This window comes from Dama dama, chromosome 18, assembly GCF_033118175.1.
Source record: "Dama dama isolate Ldn47 chromosome 18, ASM3311817v1, whole genome shotgun sequence".
NCBI classification, from domain to species: Eukaryota; Metazoa; Chordata; class Mammalia; order Artiodactyla; family Cervidae; genus Dama; species Dama dama.
The window spans coordinates 105840136-105865127 of record NC_083698.1 but is presented as its reverse complement, the minus strand read 5'-3'; the positions used below and the strand labels follow the sequence as shown (position 1 = coordinate 105865127).

The 24992-nt window shown below is 43.7% G+C and overlaps 1 protein-coding gene across 1 annotated transcript in view; it reads right to left on the bottom strand.

Annotated features, from left to right (window-relative positions):
• CNTNAP2 (contactin associated protein 2) overlaps window positions 1–24992 on the bottom strand; it is a 2213955-nt gene that overhangs the window by 220525 nt on the left and 1968438 nt on the right. Inside the window, exon 19 of the mRNA XM_061165994.1 lies at window positions 4021–4257. Coding sequence (XP_061021977.1) covers window positions 4021–4257 — 237 coding nt within the window. The remainder of the gene's footprint in view (window positions 1–4020; window positions 4258–24992) is intronic.

Sequence of the window (24992 nt, the reverse complement as noted above, 5' to 3'; positions counted from 1 at the left end):
CAGAGGGGGACGGTGTTCAATCCGTGATTGTATTCAGCTACAAACACTTAACACAGAAATTGCTATGGCTGCAATAGGTCTGTTACTTTCCCTCTTGCTTGAAAACAGAGAGAGGACAAAGAGTGAGTTTGCTTCTAATCATGTTGTTAATTTCTGGTTAGAAATAAAAATGAGGTTGATAGTCATAAATGTGTTTTGAGGTCTGACTGTCCAAGAAGGAATAGGTCTGTTTAGAGAAGTCAACCAGGCATGTCCAGGGGTCCCCAGTGGGGGTCCCTACTAATGCTGGGTATGACAGACCCACAGCCAAGCCTTCCATGTAAGCTGAGTTTGCCCTGCTCCCAGAGGCATCTACCGTCTCAGCCAATGGGCTACCAAGGAACCGTCCATGGGATGGCGCTGTCTGCGCTGAGTGAAGTGGTGGCTATTGGCTGGGCATTCTAAGAAGAGGGGACATTGCACAGTTATCTGTAGAGACGAGATGACTGGCTCTGAGGTGTAGTTACAGAGTTTCTGGGAGGCCCTCATGCTCTCTGGGTTTCCCTTGTGGCTCAGCTGGTAAAGAATCCACCTGCAATGCAGGAGACCTGGGTTCAATTCCCAGGTTGGGAAGATCCCCTGGAGAAGGGAAAGGCTATCCACTCCAGTATTCTGGCCTGGAGAATTCCATGGACTGTATAGTCCATGGGGTCACAAAGAGTCGGACACGACTGAGAGACTTTCACTTTCCACTCATGCTCTCTCCAAAACTCAAACTTCTCCGCAGTCAGCTTTTCTATTTAATGACTTTTCCTGGGAGAGCTGACACCTTAGTGATGATCAAGTCTTTAAAGCTTCATTTGGAAAAAAAAAAGGTTCTAGGAGAAGTTTTTGATAAGAGTTCAGAGAAGAGAGAAACTGCGCTGGTGGGACAGTGACTGTCAATGCATTACCTGCAAAGCAAAGAGCATCATCAGGAGGGACCTGCTAGAGACCCTGTATGACCCCCTCACCTGGCTGAGTGTGATATCAGTGTTTTTTATTTTCATACAACTTGGCACCAACAAGGCACACCTTCCTTCAAGGCCCATCTGAAAGATGATTGCTTTGAAGGTTTGTGAAAAAACAGGCTCTGTTAAATGTGTGGGGAGAAGGATTTTTCAAAGGTAATTTAATTATGTGCAGTTTTCACCTGAGATGCTCCTCCATTCCAGATATTGTGATTACATGGTATCATGATTTTTGGTTAATAATTAGATATTTTCTAACCATAGGTAGTTGAGCCTTGAATGCATGGGGTAAGGGCTCTGCTTCTTAAAACTTAGTTCTTCCCCAAAAGAGGCAAAAGTGAGGAAAAACAGGGGTAATTTATCATTGTATAAACATTAGAAAATACAGCAAAAACATAAGAGAAAATAAATATTTGTGTTTTCACCCTCTCCCCAGAATAATGACAGTTAATATTTTGATGGGCTTTCCTGGTAACTCAGATGGTAAAGAATCTTTCTGCAATGCAGGAGACCCAGGCTTGATTCCTGGTAAGATCCCCTGGAGAAGGAAATGGTAACCTGCTCCACTATTCTTGCCTGAAGAATCCCACAGAGAGAGGAGCCTGGTGAGTTATAGTCCATGGAATTGGTAAGAGTTGGACACGACTGAGCGACTAACACAATATTTTGATATGTTTCCTTACAGTTGCTTTCCTTGTGTGTGTGTGTGTGTGTGAGATTTTGCATAGGCATTTACTCATGTTGTTTGTGATGTGTTGAGACCCATTTCATTAACTCAACAAAATGCTGTGGACTTCTATCCACATACTCAAGTACAGAGCTACTCTAGCGGAGGAAGTGAAGTGAAGTGAAAGTTGCTCAGTCTTTGTGACCCCGTGGACTAGCCCATGGAATTCTCTAGGCCAGAAAACTGGAGTGGGTAGCCTTTCCCTTCTCCAGGGTATCTTCCCAACCCAGGAATCGAACTGGGGTCTCCTGCATTGCAGGCAGATTCTTTACCAACTGAGCTATCAGGAAAGCCCGAGGAAGCCTGCCTGCAAAGGACTTTCACAAGCTCACTCTTAGGCAGAATGACTGTGGTTGCTCTCTCTGGAGGCTGAGTCATGTGTCTGTAGACCCCTGGAGGGTGTGGTCACAGGAGCTGATGCTCTGGGAGGTGAGACCCAGACCAGAGGCACCACCTGGTCGCAGGCCTCGGCTGGAAGACCCCATCTGGGAATGAGCCTGCCTTAGTGCAGGTGAAGCTTTTCTGATTCCTCTCAACCAGCACCACCTTCATCCTCCCCAGGTCAAGAGAATACTTGTCTTGACCCAGAAGGATGCCCACAAATACTTTCCAAATACAGTGTGCTGTTTTTAATCTTTTTTGGTAAAGCCATTAACTGAGTCAAATGTAAACTCACCCTGCTAAACAGGTATTAAGAGAATATTTAGGGATCTTCTATGTAAACCCTTTGAAATAACGTCATTGGGAACTCACAGGCTTTCTTTGACTCCATCTCAAGCACTGGCAAGGCAGAAGAGTATATACTCTCGTCTTTCTGCTTGTGAATATTGCCTATTAACCCCCAGAGGTTGTGTGTGAGCTACTGTACTTAACCTAACTCTCCAAAAATAAGGGGCTCATGATTTTCTTTAAATTGGCACTTATGCAGTGGAATCTCTCAGACGTTAGCGCTCACTTGATTGCATTCAGACACCACTTTGGCAAGGGAATGACTACATTAAATTAGCATCAAGCACAATGAATGGTAATTGCAAGACTGTCATTTCTACAAGTGCAAAATTAATGTGTTCTGCAAACCCTTCCCATTGTGTGACACCAGAAAATCATGGAACCATGTTGTTGCAAGTGGGAGAATGCTCTGTAACAGCAGGGCTAATATGCTGTGGATTATTCAGCAATGGTGTTCCTTTCCATCTTTGTTGTTGTCTCACGCTAATCCTTCAAGCCCCGTCTGACCTAATTTATATGCTTACATGACAGCACTGTCAGAGAGTGGCCTGGCTGTACAGAGAATGTTGGGGAACAATTCCTCCTTCTGTGTGGCATCTCGTGTGAATAATGCCAACACAAACAACCCTCCATGTATTCATGAGAGTGTGAATAGGCTACTTAGGAAAAGCTTCTTATAAAGAGATGCACCAACCATTTACAGAAAACTTTACCCAAACACTATACATTCATTTAGAAAGATAAGAGTGAGTTACATGCATTTCAATTGTAGCTTGACAAGAGGGTCAGCTCTGCCTTTCCCAGCTCTCTTGCTTACAAGTGGGAAAGAAGCCAGAGGTCAGTTGAGTGAATTTCTTCTGGTTACACAGGATCACCAGGTGCATGCTGAATGACAGCAGCCATATACACCAGGTTCTTGGAGTCAGCTGACTGGCTTTGCAGAGTTTATTAGGGGTTACTCATTCAAGACTGAAATAAGGCAGTAACATTGTTAGATGTTACTGCATTATTAGATGTAGTATCTCAGTATTCCTGCACTTTTGTTGGGGCTGAGAAACCGCCACTGAGGTGTCCTATAGAAGAGTGATAAAAAATGATAGTGACAAGAATTGAACAGAGGGGCTTTCTTGTGAGTGCAACTTGAATTCATTCTCTTAGCAGCTGGGGGAGGAGTGGACATGAAGACCATTGGGCAGCACAGATTGAGTCATTCATGATGTATGGGTCCAAGCGAGCGAGAGGATCAGGCCCATCACTGACCCCTTTCAATGGTACTTACTTTATTCCTCATCCTTAAGGCATGACATGGCTATTTGCTCTGTAATGCTGCAGTCACTACAAAGTTTGCTTGAATTTAGGGGGAAACTCTGCACCACACTTAAAGCTCTTCTCTTCTTAAAGAACAACAAAGATGAGGGATTGTTTTAGGGGACTTCCTACTTATGATGGGAGAAGAATTCCAAAACAATTTACCCTTGGAGTGAAGAACCCTTATGCCAGCTGAGGAGCAATTCAACCGATGATCTGGGCTTCAAAGATATCTAAACATGGCTCTGGAAACTGGTTCCGACCTACCTTTGTTGCAAAATGTTCCGTCATAGGCTGTGTTGGAGCAATCGCAGGAATAGCCGTGGTACTTCTCTATGCACTTGCCTCCATTCTCACAGTTGGCCCCGTAGCTGGTGCAGTGGCCTGAGCACCCGGATTTGAAACCAGACGTGACCTTGGCTCTCTCTTCCAAGTCCAGTGTCACCCCATTCATCCTTAGGGAGCGGATGCAGCCCAGGAAGCCTTGCTGGCCTCCAGCACCACCTGGGAAGACAGAAGGCATGGAGCTCAGACAGAATCCCCTCTGCCACGGCTTCTATTTCACTCCTCATGCCTTGGACCACTGTGGCAGGAGATGAGACTGCCAAGTGCTGCAGCCACTCTTATGGTCAAGTTGGTCCTGTCTAATACAAGAGCTTGCAACTTTCCCCCTTAGGCTATAACAGTAAAAAGAGGCTGTCTTGGGAGAAGCAATAAATTTGCTACAGAACTAAAATGCTTGGAGACACACACAAATTTTATAAGCTGTTTTGGAAGTCTAATCTGGTTTCCTTAGGAGAGAAGTTTATAGGAATCTCTAAGTTCTTTGGTTTTTAATCTCACAGTGTTACATTCCACAGCATTATCTACTGAAGAGATATCAAAAGGCAGAGGGACATGAATATATTAGCATAGTTAACAAGTCAATTAGTCAGAAGAAGTAAATCCATTTGGAATGTGATTGTAAGTCCTGGTTCTTCTTGTCTCAAGAAAAGCTTTGCTTTGAAATTCATGTTAAGGATTCCCAGAGCTTCTTGTCTGGAGTTGTTGGAAATTGGAATTGATGATTTCACACAGAAGTCAGCTACACCACATTTATTACCAGGTCAGTTTAGATTTTATTGCCTTTGTTTAAATGCTATTTCAAGTCACATAACACAAAAAGCAAGTTCACTGTGATTTTCTGAGTAAGTTATGGAGTTAGAGGTTTATGAGCATGAAAATATTAAAATATTCTTAACAAATTTCATAGCAGAATTCATTGGAGAATTGTTAATATATCACAAGTGGATTGTGTCTATAATAACCTTTGCTATGATTTTTTAAGCAGCTGGTACAAAAAAAGAGGAACTCAAATTTATAAATGTGCCTGGGTTTTAGACTAACAGCTCTTCTGGAAATTAAATACAACGATAGATACAGTAAAGTAAAGTGAAGTCGCTCAGTTGTGTCCGACTCTTTGCGACTCCATGAACCACAGCATGCCAGGTCTCCCTGTCCATCACCAACTCCCAGAGTCCACCCAAACCCATGTCCATCGAGTTGGTGATGTCATCCAACCATCTCATCCTCTGTCATCCCCTTCTCCTCCTGCCCTCAATCTTTCCCAGCATCAGGGTCTTTTTCAAATGAGTCAGCTCTTCCCATCATGTGGCCAAAGTATTGGAGTTTCAGCTTCAGCCTCAGTCCTTCCAATGAACACCTAGGGCTGATCTCCTTTAGGATGGACTGGTTGGATCTCCTTGCAGTCCAAGGGACTCCAACACCACAGTTCAAAAGCATTAATTCTTTGGCACTCAGGTTTCTTTATAGTCCAACTCTCACATCCATACACTGTTACCTTGCCCTAATTATTTGGATAACAAAACTGAGATTTAGAGACATGAAGTCCTGTGCTTAAGGACTCATAACTGCAGTCCCAGGGCACTGTCAGCTCTGTCTTATTCTTGAGCTTGTGGTCTTAGACTCTGTTCCGTGATGATCGTCTAATACAGAAGAACTTCAGGGTCTAGGGGCCACAGACATACATGTTTCTGAGGTGTAGATTTGGATGTCTTTAAAGATGGCATGGTCAATAGGATTGGCAGACTTTGGGTAAGGTTGCACACTGGAGATGGATTCTGGTCACTTATTCCAATATCTTGAGAAAAAGTGTGCGATTACATGACTCATCAGACAGGGCTGGTGGATCAGAGGCTTTAGTTGCAGAGATGGATCAGCCTTTGTTTATGCCTGTGTATCCTTAGCCGTGAAACAGCAAGTGACTTGTGCTACTATCTTTGTAAACCCAAGCCTGGCAGTTCTCTCACTGGGTAGTATTGAAATTTGAGTGATGATTCTCCAGGGATTATTCCTTTTAATAAAATATTTAAATAGAAGAGGATTAATTGAAGGGAGTCCAATGCCCGTTTTGATCAAAGCTGTGGGAGAGTAGATGGCAAAAGAAGTTACTAAAAACAACCACTTTGAAGGATTTCCCATTTTGCAATCTGCTCATCCACACCTCTGCACACCTCTGGGTTGTGGAGAATTTGGGCCTTTGCTATGATTTGGAAGAATTTCAATCCATGAGTCACCATTTGTGTGCTAAAATTTCCATTTGGCATCTATCATTGTATCAGCTATGGCTTTTTTTCTTGCAATAAGGGTTTTTCCAAAGGGCCTTTTGTTCAATAAATGTCTCATCATTTAATTTTTCATCACTACTCAATTAAGACAATTATATCCTGCCAAAATACGCTGAAATTTTTAAATTGGTGTTTTTAGATGTCTGCCTCTCCTTTCCCCTGGTTACAAATATAATAGTTTTTCATTGTGGAAACCATAAAGTCACTGATAAGCAAAATGAAAAAGAGAATCTGTAATGCTACTCAGATAGAATTACTTTCATTCTTAGCAAATAGCTTTTCCCACGTTTATCTATGAACATACCTATGTGAAAAAAATAAAACAAAGGAAAAAGCGGTATGCGCATTGCTTTGAAATTTGCTTTTTTCATTTAACATATCATAAAACACTTCCCCAGCAATAAATATTCAAATAGAACATCTTGTTTAACATCTGCACAACAGCCCATCCTGCAAAACACTATAAGTTATTTTGTCATTCCCCTAACTTTGGGCTTTAAGCAGCTTATTCCAATTTCCACCGTATATGATACTGTAATAAACAGCCTTGTAAAAACCTTTACATGCTGTCCGGTTTTTCCTTAGAATTCTCAGAAGTGTAATTGCTGGGTACAGGGAATATACATTTTAAAGTCATTTACAATGTATTTCCCTCTTAGAAGACTTTATCAATTTGTATTATATTTTACCAGTAGGGTATCAGACTCCTGTCTTCTCCACAACAATTCTAATACTAGGCAGAATCTTTTTGAATTTATAGGCTGGAGGGCAGGGAAAGAGTTCATTCTTTTAATTTGCATTGCTTCCATACTGTGAGTTGAATAATTTTTTTTTTCTCATTTCTGTTTTTTGGTTTCTTCATGATCATTGTTTTTTGGGGGGAAGTGGAGAAGGGAATAGCAACCCACTCCAATATTCTTGCCTAGAGAATCCTATGGACAGAGGAGCCTGGTGGGCTACAGTCCATGGGGTCACAAAGAATCAGACATGACTGAGTGACTAACACTACAGAACAGGTGAAGATACATTTCTTATTGATTGATAACAATATTTGGGGCTTTAATTTTTTTGTTATAAATTTGGCAGCTACATCCTTTCAGTTTGCATCTGTTAACTTGTACATGTTTCTTTTTCCCTATGAAAGATTTTGATGTTTATGTAGTCACATCTATCTATCTTATTTTTATGATTTTTGCCTTTGATAGATACTAGGTTTATAATTACTTTTTCTAATCCAAAATAACATAATTTTTCAACTATATTTTCTTCTAGAACTTTTATAATTTTACTTCTTTTAATATTTCATTCTTTAATCTATCTGGGATGTATATTAATTTTGAAATAATTCATATTTAAGGGTGTCAACAATGGTTGAGAGTTTAAAGACATTTGTTAAAAGCCTCTAAATGACAATCTGATAAAAATGGAGATTTAGAAAGGTTCAGTTGGCAGAGAAAGTACATATAGGTTAAGTCATAGTTTAATTGTATCAAAATAAATATTTAGATATATGTGTATATGCTTCATTATGTACATAAACAAACTTTATTCAGTAAGAGGATTTAGCCTCTTTGATTCATTCTGGACCTGATCTTTCTGAGTTCTTACACCCGCCAGTCTCTCTTCCTGCCTTTGTGTTTGTATGTCTCTCTCCCCGTTGACCATTGACCGTCTTGGGTTAGCTCTGTGGCTTCAATCAAATCGCGGCATCCCTCTCTCAGCGTCAGTCTTTCCTCTCCATAAAGGAGGCTGCATTGGATGTCTCTGGTCCTTCCACTCTGAATTACTCTGGTCCATGATGTACAATCTCTCCCTGTAGACTTGTGTGTCTCCCTCTCTACATTTCAGCAAATTACTCTCAATTTCTCCTAAATTTCTTTTTGCTTCCTTTTCCCTCTTTGCACTGCTACCTGACCTTCCCCCCTTTCTTTAATTGACCATAACATATGGCTATAGTCTAATTTGTATTTGTTGCATTTATTAAATAAAGTTTTATACTACTTTCTTAATTTATAAAGAAGGCAAGTGGAATGCCATTTCCCTCTCTATAAACGAAAACCAAATAATTAACATTCTTTTTTTAGATGGTCCCTGACTTATGAAATGGGTCAGTGAGCTGGAAAGTACTTTTACTGACCTAGTCAATATGAAGAAAAATCTTTTGTCCTGAAAATGGTCATTAAATATTATGCAAAGGATGCTAATGCACTAGAACCAGTGATAATTATTTGAGTTCAAGTTGTGTGCTCTATAGAAATCTGTCTTGGTGACAAATGTCATAAGTTTAAATTGTAGGTCTGCAAGCAAAAATGCTACTTAACCTTCGTTAATTAGAAAATCAACACATTGTCATTGAAGAGAGCCCCCTGCCACGTGAGGGCCTCACACACATTAGTCAGACCTCTGATAATTACCCAAGGGGAGACGTGGGTTTAATTTGTAAATCATTTTTCATGTGAAATGCTATTCAAGTATTGCAATTAAAGATTAATTATGAAAATTCTGTAACTACCCATAATGAATAATACAGTCATCAAAGGTACAGAAGATTGGGGCAAAATAATCAGGTATTAAATTAAACATAAAGGGTGAAACTAATGATCAGGAGGAATTCTAAAAAACACTGTCCTCAAACTAGGAGCTTAATAGTTTTCTAAGGAGCTAAGTTGGGTTCCAGAGCACCTATGCCCAGAGAGACAGGTCAGTCACTCGCCATAGAGAGAAATTTCACTGAAGCTCTACACACGCAGAATCTAATTTATCTGTTCAATAAGTATTAATTTTATGGATCCAGAGCCTCGTCTAGATGTTTAGAAGGTATTGTGACACAAAACACGCAAGTGTTTGCCCTTGCAGAGCTTACATTCTTGCCGAGGGAGAAGGAAATTTAGCAATAAGCTCAATAAGTTATCCTGTGTTTGAAGTCAGTCTGGGTTAAGTGGGATCTGGAGTGGGGTGGGGGAGACCCCTATTTTATTTATTTGGTTTTGGTTTTTGGCCATGCCACATGGGATCTTTGTTCCCAGACCAGGGACAGGAGGGATGGAAGGGTGGAGTCTAACCTGGACCACCAAGGAAGTCCCAGGGAGATTCCTGTTTAAAAAGAGCCCTTAAGGCACATCCCACTGAGAAATGGACAGAACGACTATCCAAGGGCATCCCCCTGGGAAGACAGAGGTAAGGGGGCACTTCCCTGCAGGCAGGGGGAGGGTGGTGAGGGCAGGGAGGTGAGACAGGAACTGCCAAGAGGAGCAAAGCCACCAGGTCACGTGTTAAGGTGCTGGGAGGAGGAATTCCCTGCTGGTCCAGTGGCTGAGAATCTCCCTGTCAATGCAGGGGACACAGGTTCAATCCCTGGTCGGGGAAGATCCCAGAGCAGTGAGGCAACTTAGCCCGTGTGCTACAACTCCCAAACCCACGCTCTAGAGACCGTGCTCCACAATGAGAGAAGCCACCTCTATAAGAAGCCCGTTAACCACAATGAAGAGTGGCCCGCACTCACTGCAACTAGAGAAGGCTCACGTGCAGCATGAAGACCCAGCAAGGCCAAAAAAGGACATTAAAAAATAGATAAAAATAAAAAGACAGAGGAGACACACTTGCTGCCCACAGGCTAATACAAATGTAATCACAGCCATATTGTGGCGTGAGGTACAACGTGACGGAGGAGGGGCAGCAAACAAGTGAGGCGGGCATGACGTGTGCTCACAAAGATCTGCATCTGGGTGTCGGCTCTGCGGCTCCTGCTCCATCTTCCCAGCTCCTCTTTGAGCCTCAGTCTCCTCATGTGTGAAACTGACACACACACACAGCTTCCATGCGTGCTGCATGCTAAGTCGCTTCAGTCATATCTGACTGTGTGACCCCCTGGACGGTAGCCCGCCAGGCTCCTCTGTTCATGGCATTCTCCAGGCACAAATACTGGAGCAGGTTGCCATGCCCTCCTCCAGAGGATCTTCCTAATCCAGAGATCAAATACATGTCTCATGTCTCCTGCATTGGCAGGAAGATTCTTTACCACTAGCAGCACCTGGGAAGCCAGGGTCATATTAATAACAGTAATAAGAACACCCTGCTCTGTACTAATGCTCAGTTAATGGTAGATGTTTATTATTACTCCTATTATTCAGTATAGACAAAACTCTATAGAAGCACAGAGTTGGAAATTAAATATGGCTAAAATCAGTACTGGAGAAGGCAATGGCACCCCACTCCAGTACTCTTGCCTGGACAATCCCATGGACGGAGGAGCCTGGTGGGCTGCAGTCCATGGGGTCACTTCGAGCCAGACATGACTGAGTGATTTCACTTTCATTTTTCACTTTCATGCATTGGAGAAGGAAATGGCAACCCACTCCAGTGTTCTTGCCTGGAGAATCCCAGGGACGGGGGAGCCTGGTGGGCTGCTGTCTATGGGGTCGCACAGAGTCGGACACTACTGAAGCGACTTAGCAGCAGCAGCAGCAAGATCAGTACACAAATCTGATAATGAGAGGTATCATGAGTGTTTTCAGTTCAGCCGCTCAGTCGTGTCTCTTTGTGACCCCATGAGCATTTTGTCACCCCAAAATTCCTATGTTGAAGCCCCAATGCCCACTGTGACTACATTTGGAGGTCTGACCTTTAAAGAGGTAACTAAGAGTAAATGAGGACACAAGGGTGGTCCCTAATCTAATCTGGGGGGTGTCCCTTGTCAGGAGAGGAAGAGGTTCCAGGATGCAGGCACATAGAAAACGGGCATGTGAGAAGATACCGGTGAACTAGCCAAGGAGAGCGGCCTCAGGAGAAACCACCCCTGCCTGCACCTTGATCTTGGACTTCCAGCTTCTAGAATTGTGAGAAATGGATTTCTGCTGTTTAAGCCACAGTCTGTGATATTTTCTCAGGGCAGAATGAACAGACCAGTATAGTGAGTAAAGGGTTAACTTCAAGCTTGGGCTGGTCCAGGCCTGTCTAAGAGAGAGTGACCTTGAAGTCCATGTTCCTATTGTCTAACTGGACTATTTCCTTGGGAGGTTTAGGGTTAGGTTGAGTGCTTTTCTTCTCTTGTCTGCTGTGGGGGACTGCATCCAGATCAGGGGAGCTGTGAGCTGGCATGCACTCAGTTGTTAAGTCATGTCTGACTCTTTGGGGCCCCATGGACTATAGCCCACCAGGGCCCTCTGTCCATGGGATTTCCCAGGCAAGAATACTGAAGTGGGTTGCCATTTCCTTCTCCAGGGGATCTTCCTGACTCAGGAATTGAACTCAGGTCTCCTGTATTGGCATGCGGATTCTTTACCACTGTACCACCTGAGTTGGCATAGAGGCATTGAACACATGACTGGCTGGCATAAAATACTGACAAGAACCAGAGCTGAGATTCCTGTGTCCAGGTGATCCACCCAGACCCTGACTCTTCTCCACTGCAGTCAGACCTGGCCGTGCAGGTTAGAGGGCAAAAGCAGTTATGTATTTGGTGCTTGGACAGGCTGGGCCCCCCAGAGTGACTGATGCTGCTTCTATCGTGTTTCCTGTTTTCCATGTTAGCATTCATGTCTCTTAGGTCTTGACTGTCAACTTGAACATGGAAAAAACCTTGTAGTGTCAGTACAAATGAGTTAAGTAAAAACCCAGCTATCTGGTTAAGCTGAGGACCTCAGAATGGCCCAGATTCTGTGGTAGTGGAGGGACTTCAAGGACGTGGGCTTATGTTACTCAGCGTAGAGCTGCGCGATTGACAAGTACTGATCAGAGATGCCTGTATCAGTTGGATATTGGAGGGCATACATGAAAATGTTTATCCATACTCTAGAGTGGGGCTTTGGAGGATTGCTTCTTCAGATAATGCTCCTGAGTTCTCATTTGTAACATCATTCAATAGGATGCATCTTTTTAAAGTTCATTATCACTGCATGAATTTCCTATGTCCTCTAAGTGGAGGACATGCAAAATAGGTGAATCCAAAGTATTTAAACTAGAAGAAAACTTCAAAATCGAGATGGAGAAGATAACTGGGTTTCTGGGAGCAGAGGGCACTCATATGCATCTGAATGTGAATTGTTCTCTGATGGGGATGGTGCTAAGCGGTCCTTATTCATTCCAGAGGCCATGGTGGCAGGGCAAGGATGCTAAAGTATTAGCTATTTAAAAAACTGATATTAATTGAATGCTAGCTTTTCCAGGTACTGTTTCAAACTTTACATTTTTGTGATCACTCTCAAAGAGAATTAATATTATCATTTTTATTTTACAGGTAAGGAAACTGAGACCAAGAGAATGGAGTTGCCCAGAGTTACATAGGTGTAAGAGATGTGAGTCTGATCCCTGGGTCAAGAAGATCCCCTGGAGGAGGGCATGGCAACCCACTCCAGTATTCTTGCCTGGAAAATCCCCATGGACAGAGGAGCCCGGCAGGTCACAATCCATACAGCTGCAGAGTCAGATCAGACAGAAATGAATTGACTTAGCATGCACACAAGCACCCAGTTAGTAAGAGGCCATAGTTCACCCCTGGGCTTTCTAGCTATTAAGTCAGCACTCTTTAAAAAAAAATTTTTTTTTTTTTTTAGTATAGTTGATTTACAACATTGTGTTAGTTTGTGGTGTCCACATATGTATATGTACAACTGATCCATATATACACTCTTTTTTAGATTCTTTTCCCATATAGGTCACTACAGAGTATTGAGTAGAGTTCCCTGGGTAAGTCAGTGCTCTTGCAATGCTATAGCTACATCTTGATTTTGGGCTTGCATCATAAGGGACTCCTCTCCAGCTTTTTAACAAGTTTCTAGGCATTGCTGTGCTTAGGTATGGGAAATGCTAACAGAATGATTACTATCTGAGATAAATCATCTACCCTTGACAGAGTACTGTTCTGGGATGGCTGAAGCTTGAAGGGGAATGTAACACTCAGAGTTCAGAATCAGAAATTTGGACATATGGATGCTTAACCTGGTCACTAGGCCACAAGGAGGAGACGCTTGCTTCATGCTATCCTTGAAGTCATATACACATATTTTCTTGTCATATGAAGCAAAAGCTTCATATTTCATTTTCAAAATCAGAGCAGTGATGAGCTCTGGCTTCTGATGGGGGGAAGTTGGTTATTTCTCTACACTTGGTCTGACAGTGCTATTTCAGAGGACCATCATTGCAGTGGGTCTTATGATTCCAAGTCCCTCGAGGAAGTGGGGGCAGACAGAAGGTCTGGTGATAAACCTCCAGATCCCAGCAGAATCTATATTTTAAATTATTAATAGTTACTTCAGTAACCTTCAATACAAAGCCAAATTTCAAATACACTAGCTTACAACTCTGTCTAAACATTTCTTTTACAAATATCTTCCCAGGTGGCGCTAGTGGTAAAGAACACACCTGCCAATGCAAGAGACAATGAAGGTGTGCATTGGTGGGTTGGGAAGATAACCGGGAAAAGGGCACGGCAACCCACTCCAGTATTCTGGTCTGGAGAATCCCATGGACAGAGGAGCCTCGTGGGCTACAGTCCATGGGGTCACAAAGAGTCAGACAGGACTGAAGCATCAGCATGCACGTAGGCTCATGTGATGTGTCCTGCAGGAGAGTTCTGCTCATCTTTGGAGCAAAATTAGCATCTTCTTTCTGTTGGTCTTAAGTCGGGTGTTCTCTCTCTCTCTCTCACGCACACACAGACAAGAAACAGAGCTGTTTCATCTAGAGCCAAGAATCACAGCTGTTAGCTCACCCTGTCTCACTCTCAGGCTCCAAGCAAGCATTTGCAGACCTCAGTCCCAGATCCAGCCTGGATTTATGGATCTGGGAGGAGCACAGCTCTGATCACCAACTTCCCAGGCTGCATGAGCTCCCAAGATGGGAGGCAGCAGAAAAAGAAGCGAGGGTTGGGATGGAGTGGGAGGGGAGCTGGGAGCTGGAGAGGCTGAGGACAGAACCGCAGGTGTTCTGAGTTCAGGGCTGCCTGGAAGGTGTGCTTATGCGTCTTAAATGATACCAGAGGCCAAGGAGGAGAGGAAAATGGGAAAGGCTATTTGATTGGGTTATTTTTGAGACCTTCCTGTCAATAGCTCAGTTGGTAAAGAATCCACCTGGTCATTATTAGTGAGGGAACGGGCGGTGAGAGAATGGGTTCAGCAGGTGAAGATCCAGCACTGGTTTAAGGGTCAGCCGCAGCACATTGGAGGGGGAAGCCCCTCTGAAGCTGGGTGTGGGGAGTGAGGGAGGCGCGGAGGTGGGGACAGGAGGGGCTGGGACAGGGGGGCACGGGCAGCTCTACATCCCAGGGTGGGCGTTTCCTCCCACCCTCGACTCTGCACGAGGAGCCCATCTCGGGGCCCAGGAGTGTGCTTCTCCCCGAGGGCGACGAGAGCAGAAGAGTCACTCGGTAATCTCGGCGGGACATATGTGAGCTGACAGGACCCCTGAGGAGGGCAAACACTATGCAGGGTGGACAACAGCACGAGCTGTGTTGGGACAGGCAGCTAACAGACAGCTAACCCAGCAGACGTCGTTATCATTGCATTGACGTCGTCATCATTACACGGACGTTGACATCCGTCGCACTGACGTCGACATTGTCGCACTGACGTCATCATCGTCGCACTGACGTGATGCGGCTATAAGTGAGCATCAGGATTCCTTCAGGATGGAGACGTGGGCGATGACAAGAGGTTCACGAAGGTGAAGTGGCTGGGGGTACTGAGAACGAAACACCCGGAACTGTCGAAGAACAGGATAGACAGAGCAGAACACTTTAGTGGGTTGGGAGCCTGGGTCAGTCAGTCCTCGAGGTCGACAGTAAAGGACAAGGAGAGTGAAAGAGCGGAAGAAGAGTTATGGAGGGTGGATGCAGAAGTGTCACTATTTACATGACAATAACCTCAGAGGAAGAGAAAAGAACGACACAAGACGGAACTATGTGAAGAAATAAGGGGCCAAAATTTTCTAGAATAAACAATATTAGACTTCAGAATGAAGGAGCCCATGAAGTGATGAACGGAGATTTTTTTTTTTTTTAAGAAAAAAATCTCAACAAAAAAAAAAAAAAAAAGAAAAAAATCTCTTTCACCTACACCTACAGCTGTACTTCTCACTTAACCAGAGGCCCACCACTCCAGTTGTTCATAAAATGAGCCAGAAGGCTTGAGAACACAGATGGGAAAAGGCTTGCTTACAGGATCATTTTTCACTAACCTCTAAAAGAAATTCAGCATTTGCTTCAATTAGAAATGTAGGAAAAAAATCACAGTAGCATTAGCTACTTTTGTATCACTATTTTTAACCAAAAAATTATAGATTTTCTATGTTGTAGATTTTTGGAAATATCATAAAGACCATGATGAATTTGAAAGTATGAGTTATGAACAGTTATAAGACCTGACTCTACGTCCTATTATTTAAAGTACTGGTAATGAGCAAACATATTATTATTGTAAAATGAATGTGCTGTTTTAAATGCTTTGATAAGTGTATTGGTTTCTTTTATAATTCTGTGACTTTTATTCATAGAAAACATTTCCTTGGGAAGAGAGATATAGAAGGTGCCTAACTGCTCCCAAAAGGTTAAGAACTGATGCGTTATAATGAAGTTAAGACATAGTAAAGGAAAAGAATGCAAGTTACATCTCATTTCTCAGTATCAACACTGCCTGTAAAAGACAACAGACTACTATTCTCACAGTGTTGATTTAAATAGACATTCACCAGTATATGAGACTCTGAAGGACTCATCTATGAAGTTTTAGAAAAAATTGCTCTTGAGTAAAAAGAAAAATAAATCCAAGAGTAGACAAGTGTGGGAAATAAAAGTGAAAAGAAAACCACAAATATTAATGTTTTTTCATAAGCAGTTAAAATAAGGATATTCATAAGATTCTGCAATTAAAACCATAGACTTGCTATGTCAACATAGCAAGTGGTGAGGTGGCAAAGGAGGTCAGAGGGTTCTTGGTCTCATTCAGAATAGAGACATCAATTTGGTTTGTAGATGATCAAGACAAAACATAAGTGTGAGTCTTAAGAAGTTAGGCATAGTTGCCAAAGGAGTGAAAATAGAACATACAAGTTTTAAATCAATAGGATAATATTCAGTTTAACCAGTGAAGGGTTTACCTGATAGCTCAGTTGGTAAAGAATCCAACTTTAAAGAATGCAATGCAGGAGACCTGGGTTTGATCCCTGGGTTGGGAAGATCCCCTGGAGAAGGGAAAGGCTACCCACTCCAGTATTCTGGCCTGGAGAATTTCATGGACTGTATATCCATGGTTGCAAAGAGTTGACAGGACTGATCGACTTTCACTTCACTAACCAGTGAAAGGTAATAGATTGTGGGGTGGGTGAGCAAACAAAGAAGACACTGTAAATTGAAAACGCAGGGTAAGGTGGCAGAAAGTGTACCCTGATATAACAGTAGTTACAATAAATGAATAAAAAGACAGAGATTCTCAAATTAGATTTAGAAAAGATTCAGCATTATACTATCTAAGACACACATTTAAGTAAAAGGATTCCAACACCCACATAAAAACACCAGGCAAACATTAACAACAAGAAGAATTGCACAGTAGATTTAAGAGTAGAAATAAAATTGTGTGATGAAAAACATCAGAAGGAATAAAGATGGAAATTACATACCTGTAAGAGGAGCAATAAATCAAAAGGATTATGAACATACTAGTCTCAAAGAATACAGAGCTATTAATACCAATGGTAGTTTGACATTTACACTCAGAATGTGATCAGACGAGCAGTACTTAGAGAAATTAAGTATGTACATACCCTACGTCTCAGTAATTCTCCTGGGCATACACAGATGAATGTGTGTTCACGTGAGAAAACCTCATATACAGGTAACAAGGGGATATGCACAAATAGACTTGCTGAATGGTTATTTGTAGAAGCAAAGAGTTCAGGAAACAAGTATTCATCACTATGGGATGGAATAAAGAAAGACTGGATATACACACAGTGGGGCTTCCCTGGTAGCTCAGACAGTAAAGAATCTGCCTGCAATGCGGGAGACCTGGGTTTGATCCCTGGGTTGGGAGGATCCCCTGGAGGAGGGCATGGCAACCCACTCCAATATTCTTGCCTGGAGAATCCCACGGGCAGAGGACCCTGGCGGCTACAGTCCATAGGGTTGCAATGAGTTGGACACAACTGAAGCGACTTAGCATGCATGCATGCCTTTACATTAAAATATCTTTTCCGAATTGGACTATTCCAACAGCTATGAGAAAATTGGAATGAAAGACCTTAGAATCCTTGAAACTTTTGTTGTTGTGGAACATGAGGTGTTTTACATGGAAGGTGAACGAACAGGAGGTCTGGCAGCTTTCTTGTTGTTCAGTCATTCAGTCGTGTCTGACTCTTTGCAGCACTCTAGGCTTCCTTGTCCTTCACTATCTCCTGGAACTTGCTCAAACTCATGTCCATTGAGTCGGTGATGCCATCCAACCATCTCGGTCTATGTCATCACCTTCTATATTTCCCAGCATCAGGGTCTTTTCTAATGAGTCGGCTCTTCGCATCAGGTGGCCTAAGTATTGGAGCTTCAGCTTCAGCATCTTTTGGCTGCTTTCTTAGGTTCACAATCTCTCTTTAAAGGGGTTAGAGCTCAGTAGTAGAGCATTTGACTGTAAAAGCTCTCTCTAAAAGTTTCTAAACATGGAATCTCTGTTGTCGAAAATTAGCTGAGTGCCTATGGAAATAGGTAGGGAGTGTATTAAAAGCAGACATTATTTTGCTGACAAAGGTCCAGATAGTCAAAGCTATGGTTTTTCCAGATATGAGAGTTGAACCATAAAGAAAGCTGAGCACTGAAGAATTGATGCTTTTAAATTGTGGTGCTGAAGAAGACTCTTGAGAGTCCCTTGGACAGCAAGGAGATCAAACCAGTCAATCCTAAAGGAAATCAACCCTGAATATTTATTGGAAGGTCTGATGCTGAAGCTGAAATTCCAATGCTTTGGCCACCTGATATGAAAAGCTGACTTATTGGAAAAGACCCTGATGCTGGGAAAGATTGAGGGCAGGAAGAGAAGAGGATGACAGAGGATGAGATGGTTGGATGGCATCACTGACTCAATGGACTTGAATTTGAGCAAACTCTGGGAGATAGTGAAGACAGAAAAGCCTGGCATGCTGCAGTTCATGGGGTCACAAAGAGTTGGACACGACTGAGTGACTGAAAAACAAGACCATCTATTGGAGATTCACAGGATGTTGAAAGCACACTGTCAATTTCATTATGTTGGAAGTATATGTAAGAAAGGTAAAAATTTTGTCTATCATAAACACTTAATATGTTAAAACTCTAATTGTAAAATAGACAGCTGGGATTGCAAAAGTTAATTAGTTTTGACCATTAAAAGACAAAGAGCAGGAAAGCATATGGTGACTGTTAGTGGGGAAGGACTCTCCTTGGTCTGTGAGGTTGGCAGGGAGAGGGTTGTTTTACTTAGAAGAGAGCAGACACCTCACATGTGACTTCATGGCAGAGTGTGGTGAAGGCAGTCATGTTAAGAAAAGAATAAATGTGCTGACAATCCTTGCAGAGTACAGCTGTGATGGAGTGACATTCCATGGAAAGGCTTCTGTATTTTGCTTGCATGTTTGTTTTGTAGGTAGTTTACTGATATCATCTAGTGATTTTTTAAAACTAGATTATATCCAGCACATCTTTTTCTTTTATTATTTTATCTGTGTCAGTGGTTTCTAATTATGACATCTCTCCTCACCTCTGTTTGGAAGAGAACCAGGAGATCAATTTTAAGAGTAGGGGCAGAAACTATGAGGGTCCCAGCTAGCAATCTGAGACCTCGATTTGAGAGAGAGAGAGAGACTGAAAACTCTATTTAGGGCCTAGAATGATCTGAGATGCTATCTTTCATCAAATGAATTTTTCTGTGACTCTTTTTTAGGCTTCAGTCATGCTTGATTTCAGTCTGTGGTACCCAAGGAAAAAGGTATTTCCAGCGATGGCAATGTGACTGTTAACTCAGTGAAAGTGAAAGTTGCTCAGTCGTGTACAACTCTTTGTGACCCTATGGACTGTATAGTCCCTGGAATTCTCCAGGCCAGAATACTGGAGTGGGTAGCCTTTCCCTTTTCCAGGGATCGAACCCAGGTCTCCTGCATTGGAGGCAGATTCTTTACCAGCTGAGCCACAAGGGAAGCCTGAGAATACTGGAGTGGGTAGCCTATCCCTTCTCCAGGGGATATTCCCAACCCAGAAATTGAACCCGGAGTCTCCTGCATTGCAGGTGGATTCTTTACCAACTGAGCTATGAGGGAAGCCTGTTAACTCAGAGTAGTAACAAAAATATAAATTGCTTATTCATTCATGTTATTGGTCCAGCAAATCCACTGGGCAACTACCCCAGTGTTCTTCTAAGTCTCTCTTGTCATGTAGTTTCACTTCTAGGGGAAGGACACAAAAATAAACAAAAATATCACAAGTTCTAAGGAGAAAGTAAAATGGCAAATGACTGGCTATGTTAGATTAGGTGGTCAGATAAGGCCTCTCTGAGGAGGTACAGTGCTGAGACTGAATGACAAGAAGGAGCAAGTCTTTAAGATATGGAATCATCCTAAGTGTCCAACAACAGATGAATGGACGAAGAAGATATGGTACATATGCACAATGGAATATTACTAAGCCATAAAAAGAATGAAATTCTGGATTTTGCAATAAGATGCATGTACCTAGAGAGTATTAGGCTTGGTGAAATAAGTGAAACAGAGAAAGACAAACACTGTATATTGTCACTTACAGTGGAATCTAAAAAATAAAACAAATAAATGTATATGACAATACAGAAACAGACTCAAATATAGAGAACAAACCAGTAGTTGCCAATGGGGAGAGGGGAGGGGCAAGATAGGGGCAGGGGAATGAAAGACACAAACTACTATTAATATATGTATAAAATAAGTAAGCAATAAGGATATATTGTACAGCACAGAGAAATATAACCATTGTTTTGTAATAATTTTTAAATATATAATTTATAAAAACCATTGAGCCACTATGCTATACACTTGAAACTAATATAATAATATAAATCAACTGTGTGTGTGTGTGTGTGCGCTCAGTTGTGTCTGACAGTTTGTGACCCCATGAACTATAGCCTGCCAGGTTCCTCTGTACATGGAATTTTCCAGGCAGGAATACTGGAGTGGGTTGCCACGCCCTCCTCCAGGTGATCTTCCTGACCCAGGGACCAAACCTGCATCCCTTGCCATCTCCTGCATTGGCAAGCAGATTCTTTACCAGTTGGGCTACCAGGGAAGTCCCTACTTCAATAAAAAAAGGAGCCAGCTTTGATGTCTGGGGAGGAGCTTCAGGTAATGGGAGTGTAAATGCTCTAAAGTGGGCATAGGCTTGGTGCATTTAAGGAACATACCAAAACTGGAGACCAGTTGGGAGACTGGTCCAAGCAAGAAACAAGCATGGCTTCAACAAGAGTGGGCCCCGTGGCCTGAGACAGCAGTGGATGCATTTGGGGCACAGTCTAGATGGATGCAGTCATAAGACTCACTATTGATGGGCAGTGAAGAGCGAAAAAGGATACTGAGGCTAAAGCCAAATTTTGGGCTCAAGCAGAAATGGGTGGAGGGTGATGTCCTTTACTGAGATGGGAAGGCTGGTGGAAGAGCAGGTTTGGGGCAGGTACCAGGAATTCTCCCTGCCATGTTTATTCTGAGATGACACCAGACATCCCCTGTTGCTGACAAGACAGTCTTGTACTTGGATGTAGAGTTTTCGGGAAGAGTGAGGCCTAGAGCTTTTGATTGCAGAGTTGCTAAGTCATATCTGGCTCTTTGCAAACCCATGGATTGCAGCACACACAGGCTCCTCTGACCCTCACCATCTCCCAGAGTTTGCCCAAGTTCATGTTCATTGGGTCAGTGATGCCATCCAACCATCTCATCCTCTGTCGTCCCCTTCTCCTCCCATCTTCATTCTTTCCCAGCATCAGGGTCTTTTCCATTGAGACAGCTCTTCACATCAGGTAGCCAAAGTACTGGAGCTTCAACTTTAGCATCAGTCCTTCCAATGGAATATTCAGGGTTGATTTCCCTTAGGATTCACTGGTTTGATATGCTTTGAGTCCAGGGAACTCTCAAGAGTCTTCTCCAGCACCACAGTTTGAAAGCATCAGTTCTTCAGTGCTCAGCCTTCTGTATGATCCAACTCTCACATCCATTCATGCCTACTGGAAGAACCATAGCTTTGACTATATGGACCTTTGTTGGCAAAGTGATGTCTCTGCTTTTTAATATGCTCATTTCAGAGTTACTGGTGCCTAAGTAGTATCAGAGCCATTGGACTGGATGAGATCACCCAGGGAAACGGATGGCTGGGGAAGAAGCTTCTGAGTCTGATGTGCCAACATTTAGTGAGAGAGAAAGAACTCATAGGATAGACTTGAGTTGTGGCCAGTGAGGTCGAGGGAAAGTGGATGCCACGTGCCATGGACTCCAAGAAAAGAATGTATGTCAGGAAGAAGGGCATGTGAGCTGCTCCTGAGAGCCTGGAGGAAGCCAGACGGTCGTGTTCTGGACACAGCTCTAGAGAGCTCCGTGTTGACTCTGCCCACCTTCGTAAAGGGTTTACCAAAAGAGATAGAGAGAAAAGCAGCTTATTTCTGTATCAGAGAGACTCTCAAGTAAGTCATCTTGTTCGTCCCCTGCCATCAGTGCTTCGGCATAAAATTCTCTTGTTCATCCAAGCCGTTTGTGCATGTGTCAGATGGTGAGTGCCTGCCTGCCTTGATCTTTGCTTCTGAGACTTGAATGTGACCCACAGACCACCTGCGAGGGCTGATTCAAGCCCACTGACTGGAGTCCCGCCTGAATGCTGAGTCTCCTACCACAGGCCCTGTGACTGACAGCTGCATTTCATGGTGGGGTACAGCTATCATCTGGGGGTGCAAGATTTTGGGGGCTGGTTCTCCCAGGCACTGTGGTCAGCTGTGACTGCAACCAGAGCTGAAGGCAGTGCTCCAAAGCCATCACACTTTTCCAAATACATGATGGGCCAGAGTCGCTCCCCAGATGAGGGATTTACAGTGGAGATGATCAAGATGGCCTTAACATTCTCCTCAGCTTGGTTCAACTTCAGATATGTTTCTTCTGACCATAGACCCTGTGCTCCTATTCTTAGAGCATTTATTCTTTCTCTGCTCCTTTGAGATGTGTGTGCATGCTAAGTTCTTTGAGTCGTGTCTGATTCTTTGCAACCCCAGGCACTGCAGCACGCCAGGCTTCCCTGTCCTACACTACCTCCAAGAGTTTGCTCAAACTCATGTCCATCGAGCCAGTGAAGCCAACCAACGATTTCATCCTCTGTCGCCCCCTCTCCTCTGCCTTCAATCTGTCCCAGCATCAGGGTCTTTTCCAATGAGTTGTCTGTTAACATCAGGTGGCCAGAGTATTGGAGCTTCAGCTTCAGCATCAGTCCTTCCAATGAATATTCAGGGTTCATTTCTTTAGGGTTGACTGGTTTGATCTTGCTGTCCCAGGGACTGTCAGAGTCTTCTCCAGCACCACAATTTGAAAGCACCAATTCTTCAGCGCTCAGCCTCCTTTATGGTTCAACTCTCACATCCACACATGACTACTGGGAAAACCTGGGATCAAATTCCATTTCTTGTCTCTTACCAGCTGCCTGACCTTGGGCTGGTAACTAACCTCTAGCATTAATTTCTTCACTGTGAAAAGAAAACGGTACCTACTTTTAAGGTTCTAAGGTGGATTAATCGACGTAAATAAAGCATGTGAGCACTTGGCCTAAGTATCACCTGGGACATCTTTGCCAGTTTGTTATGTTGCTGCTATGGATTCGAATTTGCGGGAAATGGGAACAACTGACGTCTTTCCTGTGTTTTAATTCCTTCAATCTGGATTGTATATTTTTTATCATATACTTTTCAGATACTAGAAAGAGCCATTTTATTCATACACAGATTTGAGTGCACTTCATGCACTCAATTACATTTTTTTCCCTTGCATACAAATGTTGATTTTCTCTTTACTCCCTCAGTCACCTTGCCAGTTTCAGACGGCCATGAGTCTGAAATGCTGAGGATGTGAGGAGCAGCTGACCGAACCAGCCACACTGTTGGGTTCAGGGGCGTGGGCAGTTGTCCAGGGCTGCTCGCCAAGTGTAGCCCAGAGAATGGTCCTTGCACGCTGGTCCCCTTTGCTTATGAGTCCATCTAACAGACCTCGACTCTGCCATAAACTCAAGCTGTCACTCAGGAGAAAATTTTCCTGATGGACACACTGTCTGGCAGAGGAAGAGGTGGCTACAGGCCTCCTGCTCCCATGGCCGGGACTTCCTCCCAAAGATGGTGCTTCTCCCATCCACGCGGGCCAGGCCCCCGGGCAGCACAGAGGATCCTGAAGGATGGAGGACTATTTCCCAGCCTCTTTCAGGGTGACTTCTTGCACAAAAGGCTTGGCCCCCTTTATCTTCCAGAGAGATATCAGAAGAGGTCAGAGTCAAGTGAGTTGGGTCCGAACATCTGTCACAGTTAAGAGGACCTAACCATGGACAGAGGAGCCTGGCAGGCTACAGTCCAGGTGGTCGCAAGAGTTGGACACAACTTAGCGACTAAACCACCACCACCAACCATCTTACTCAAGGAGTCCTTAGGAGCAGCTTGACATCCCCCTGGAGCCTCCAGCTCTCCTGAAAGCTGGCCTTCTCCTTAAACCACTGCCGAGCACAGTCCCACACTCTGGCCTGGGTGGATTTTGTTGCATACTCCTGCACCAGCCCCGCCGATCCCAGTGAGCCCGTTTGCCTGTCCCCGAAGGCTCACGCTGACCCTGCCCCAGGCCGGCTGCTGGGCTCCAGGCTGAGGGTCCGCCAGACCCCTGTTCCCTTCCAGCCCAGCCGCTGCAGCTTCGGCGGCCAGGACTCTGGACTCACTGGCAGGTCTCTCTGCCAACCTGGGCTCAATGCAGCCTGGTGTTGTTTGTACTTAGATAATGACCTCGAGTGTGTCTGCTCTTCTCCACCCACTGGGTAAAATCTGACCTGTGGCTGCATGGAGGTTGCAGGTCTGAGCCTCTCGTGGTTCACAGGCCTCTGCAGACTACGTGGGAATGCATTTCAGGCTACTCGCTCATTGTGGACCAAAGACACGAGAAAGTTTCCGGTGCTTTTCAGACAAATCCCAGCAACCGCTCTTCTCTTCCCTGTGTCACTTTTCATTTTAAAATGACCTTTTCACTAAACCACCATCATAGCTGGATTCCCATAACTTCCAAACGACTTGTGTTAACCGGCTTTTCATGGCACCTTCTAGTTACCTCTTACCGGTGGGGTGATGAGAACTGTGTCCTCATTTTTTCAGTGGAAGAGGAGACCGGAGCCCGGCTCTGGTTAACAAAGGCAGCGGGTGGAGGGTGGGCATCCTGGGAGTCCACTCTGGGTCCAAAGCCAAGAACGACCCTGGGTCTGTTTTAGCTCTAGGCTGAGCTTTATGCCTGCCCACCTCTAGAAGCCCTCGGTCAGCTCCGGTCATGTCTCTGCTGAAGACAGTGTTGCTGGGTGATGTTGGCAGGGGGATGTTCACTCACCATCTTGGTGATAAAATTCCTGCGCCCTGGCTAGCTGCT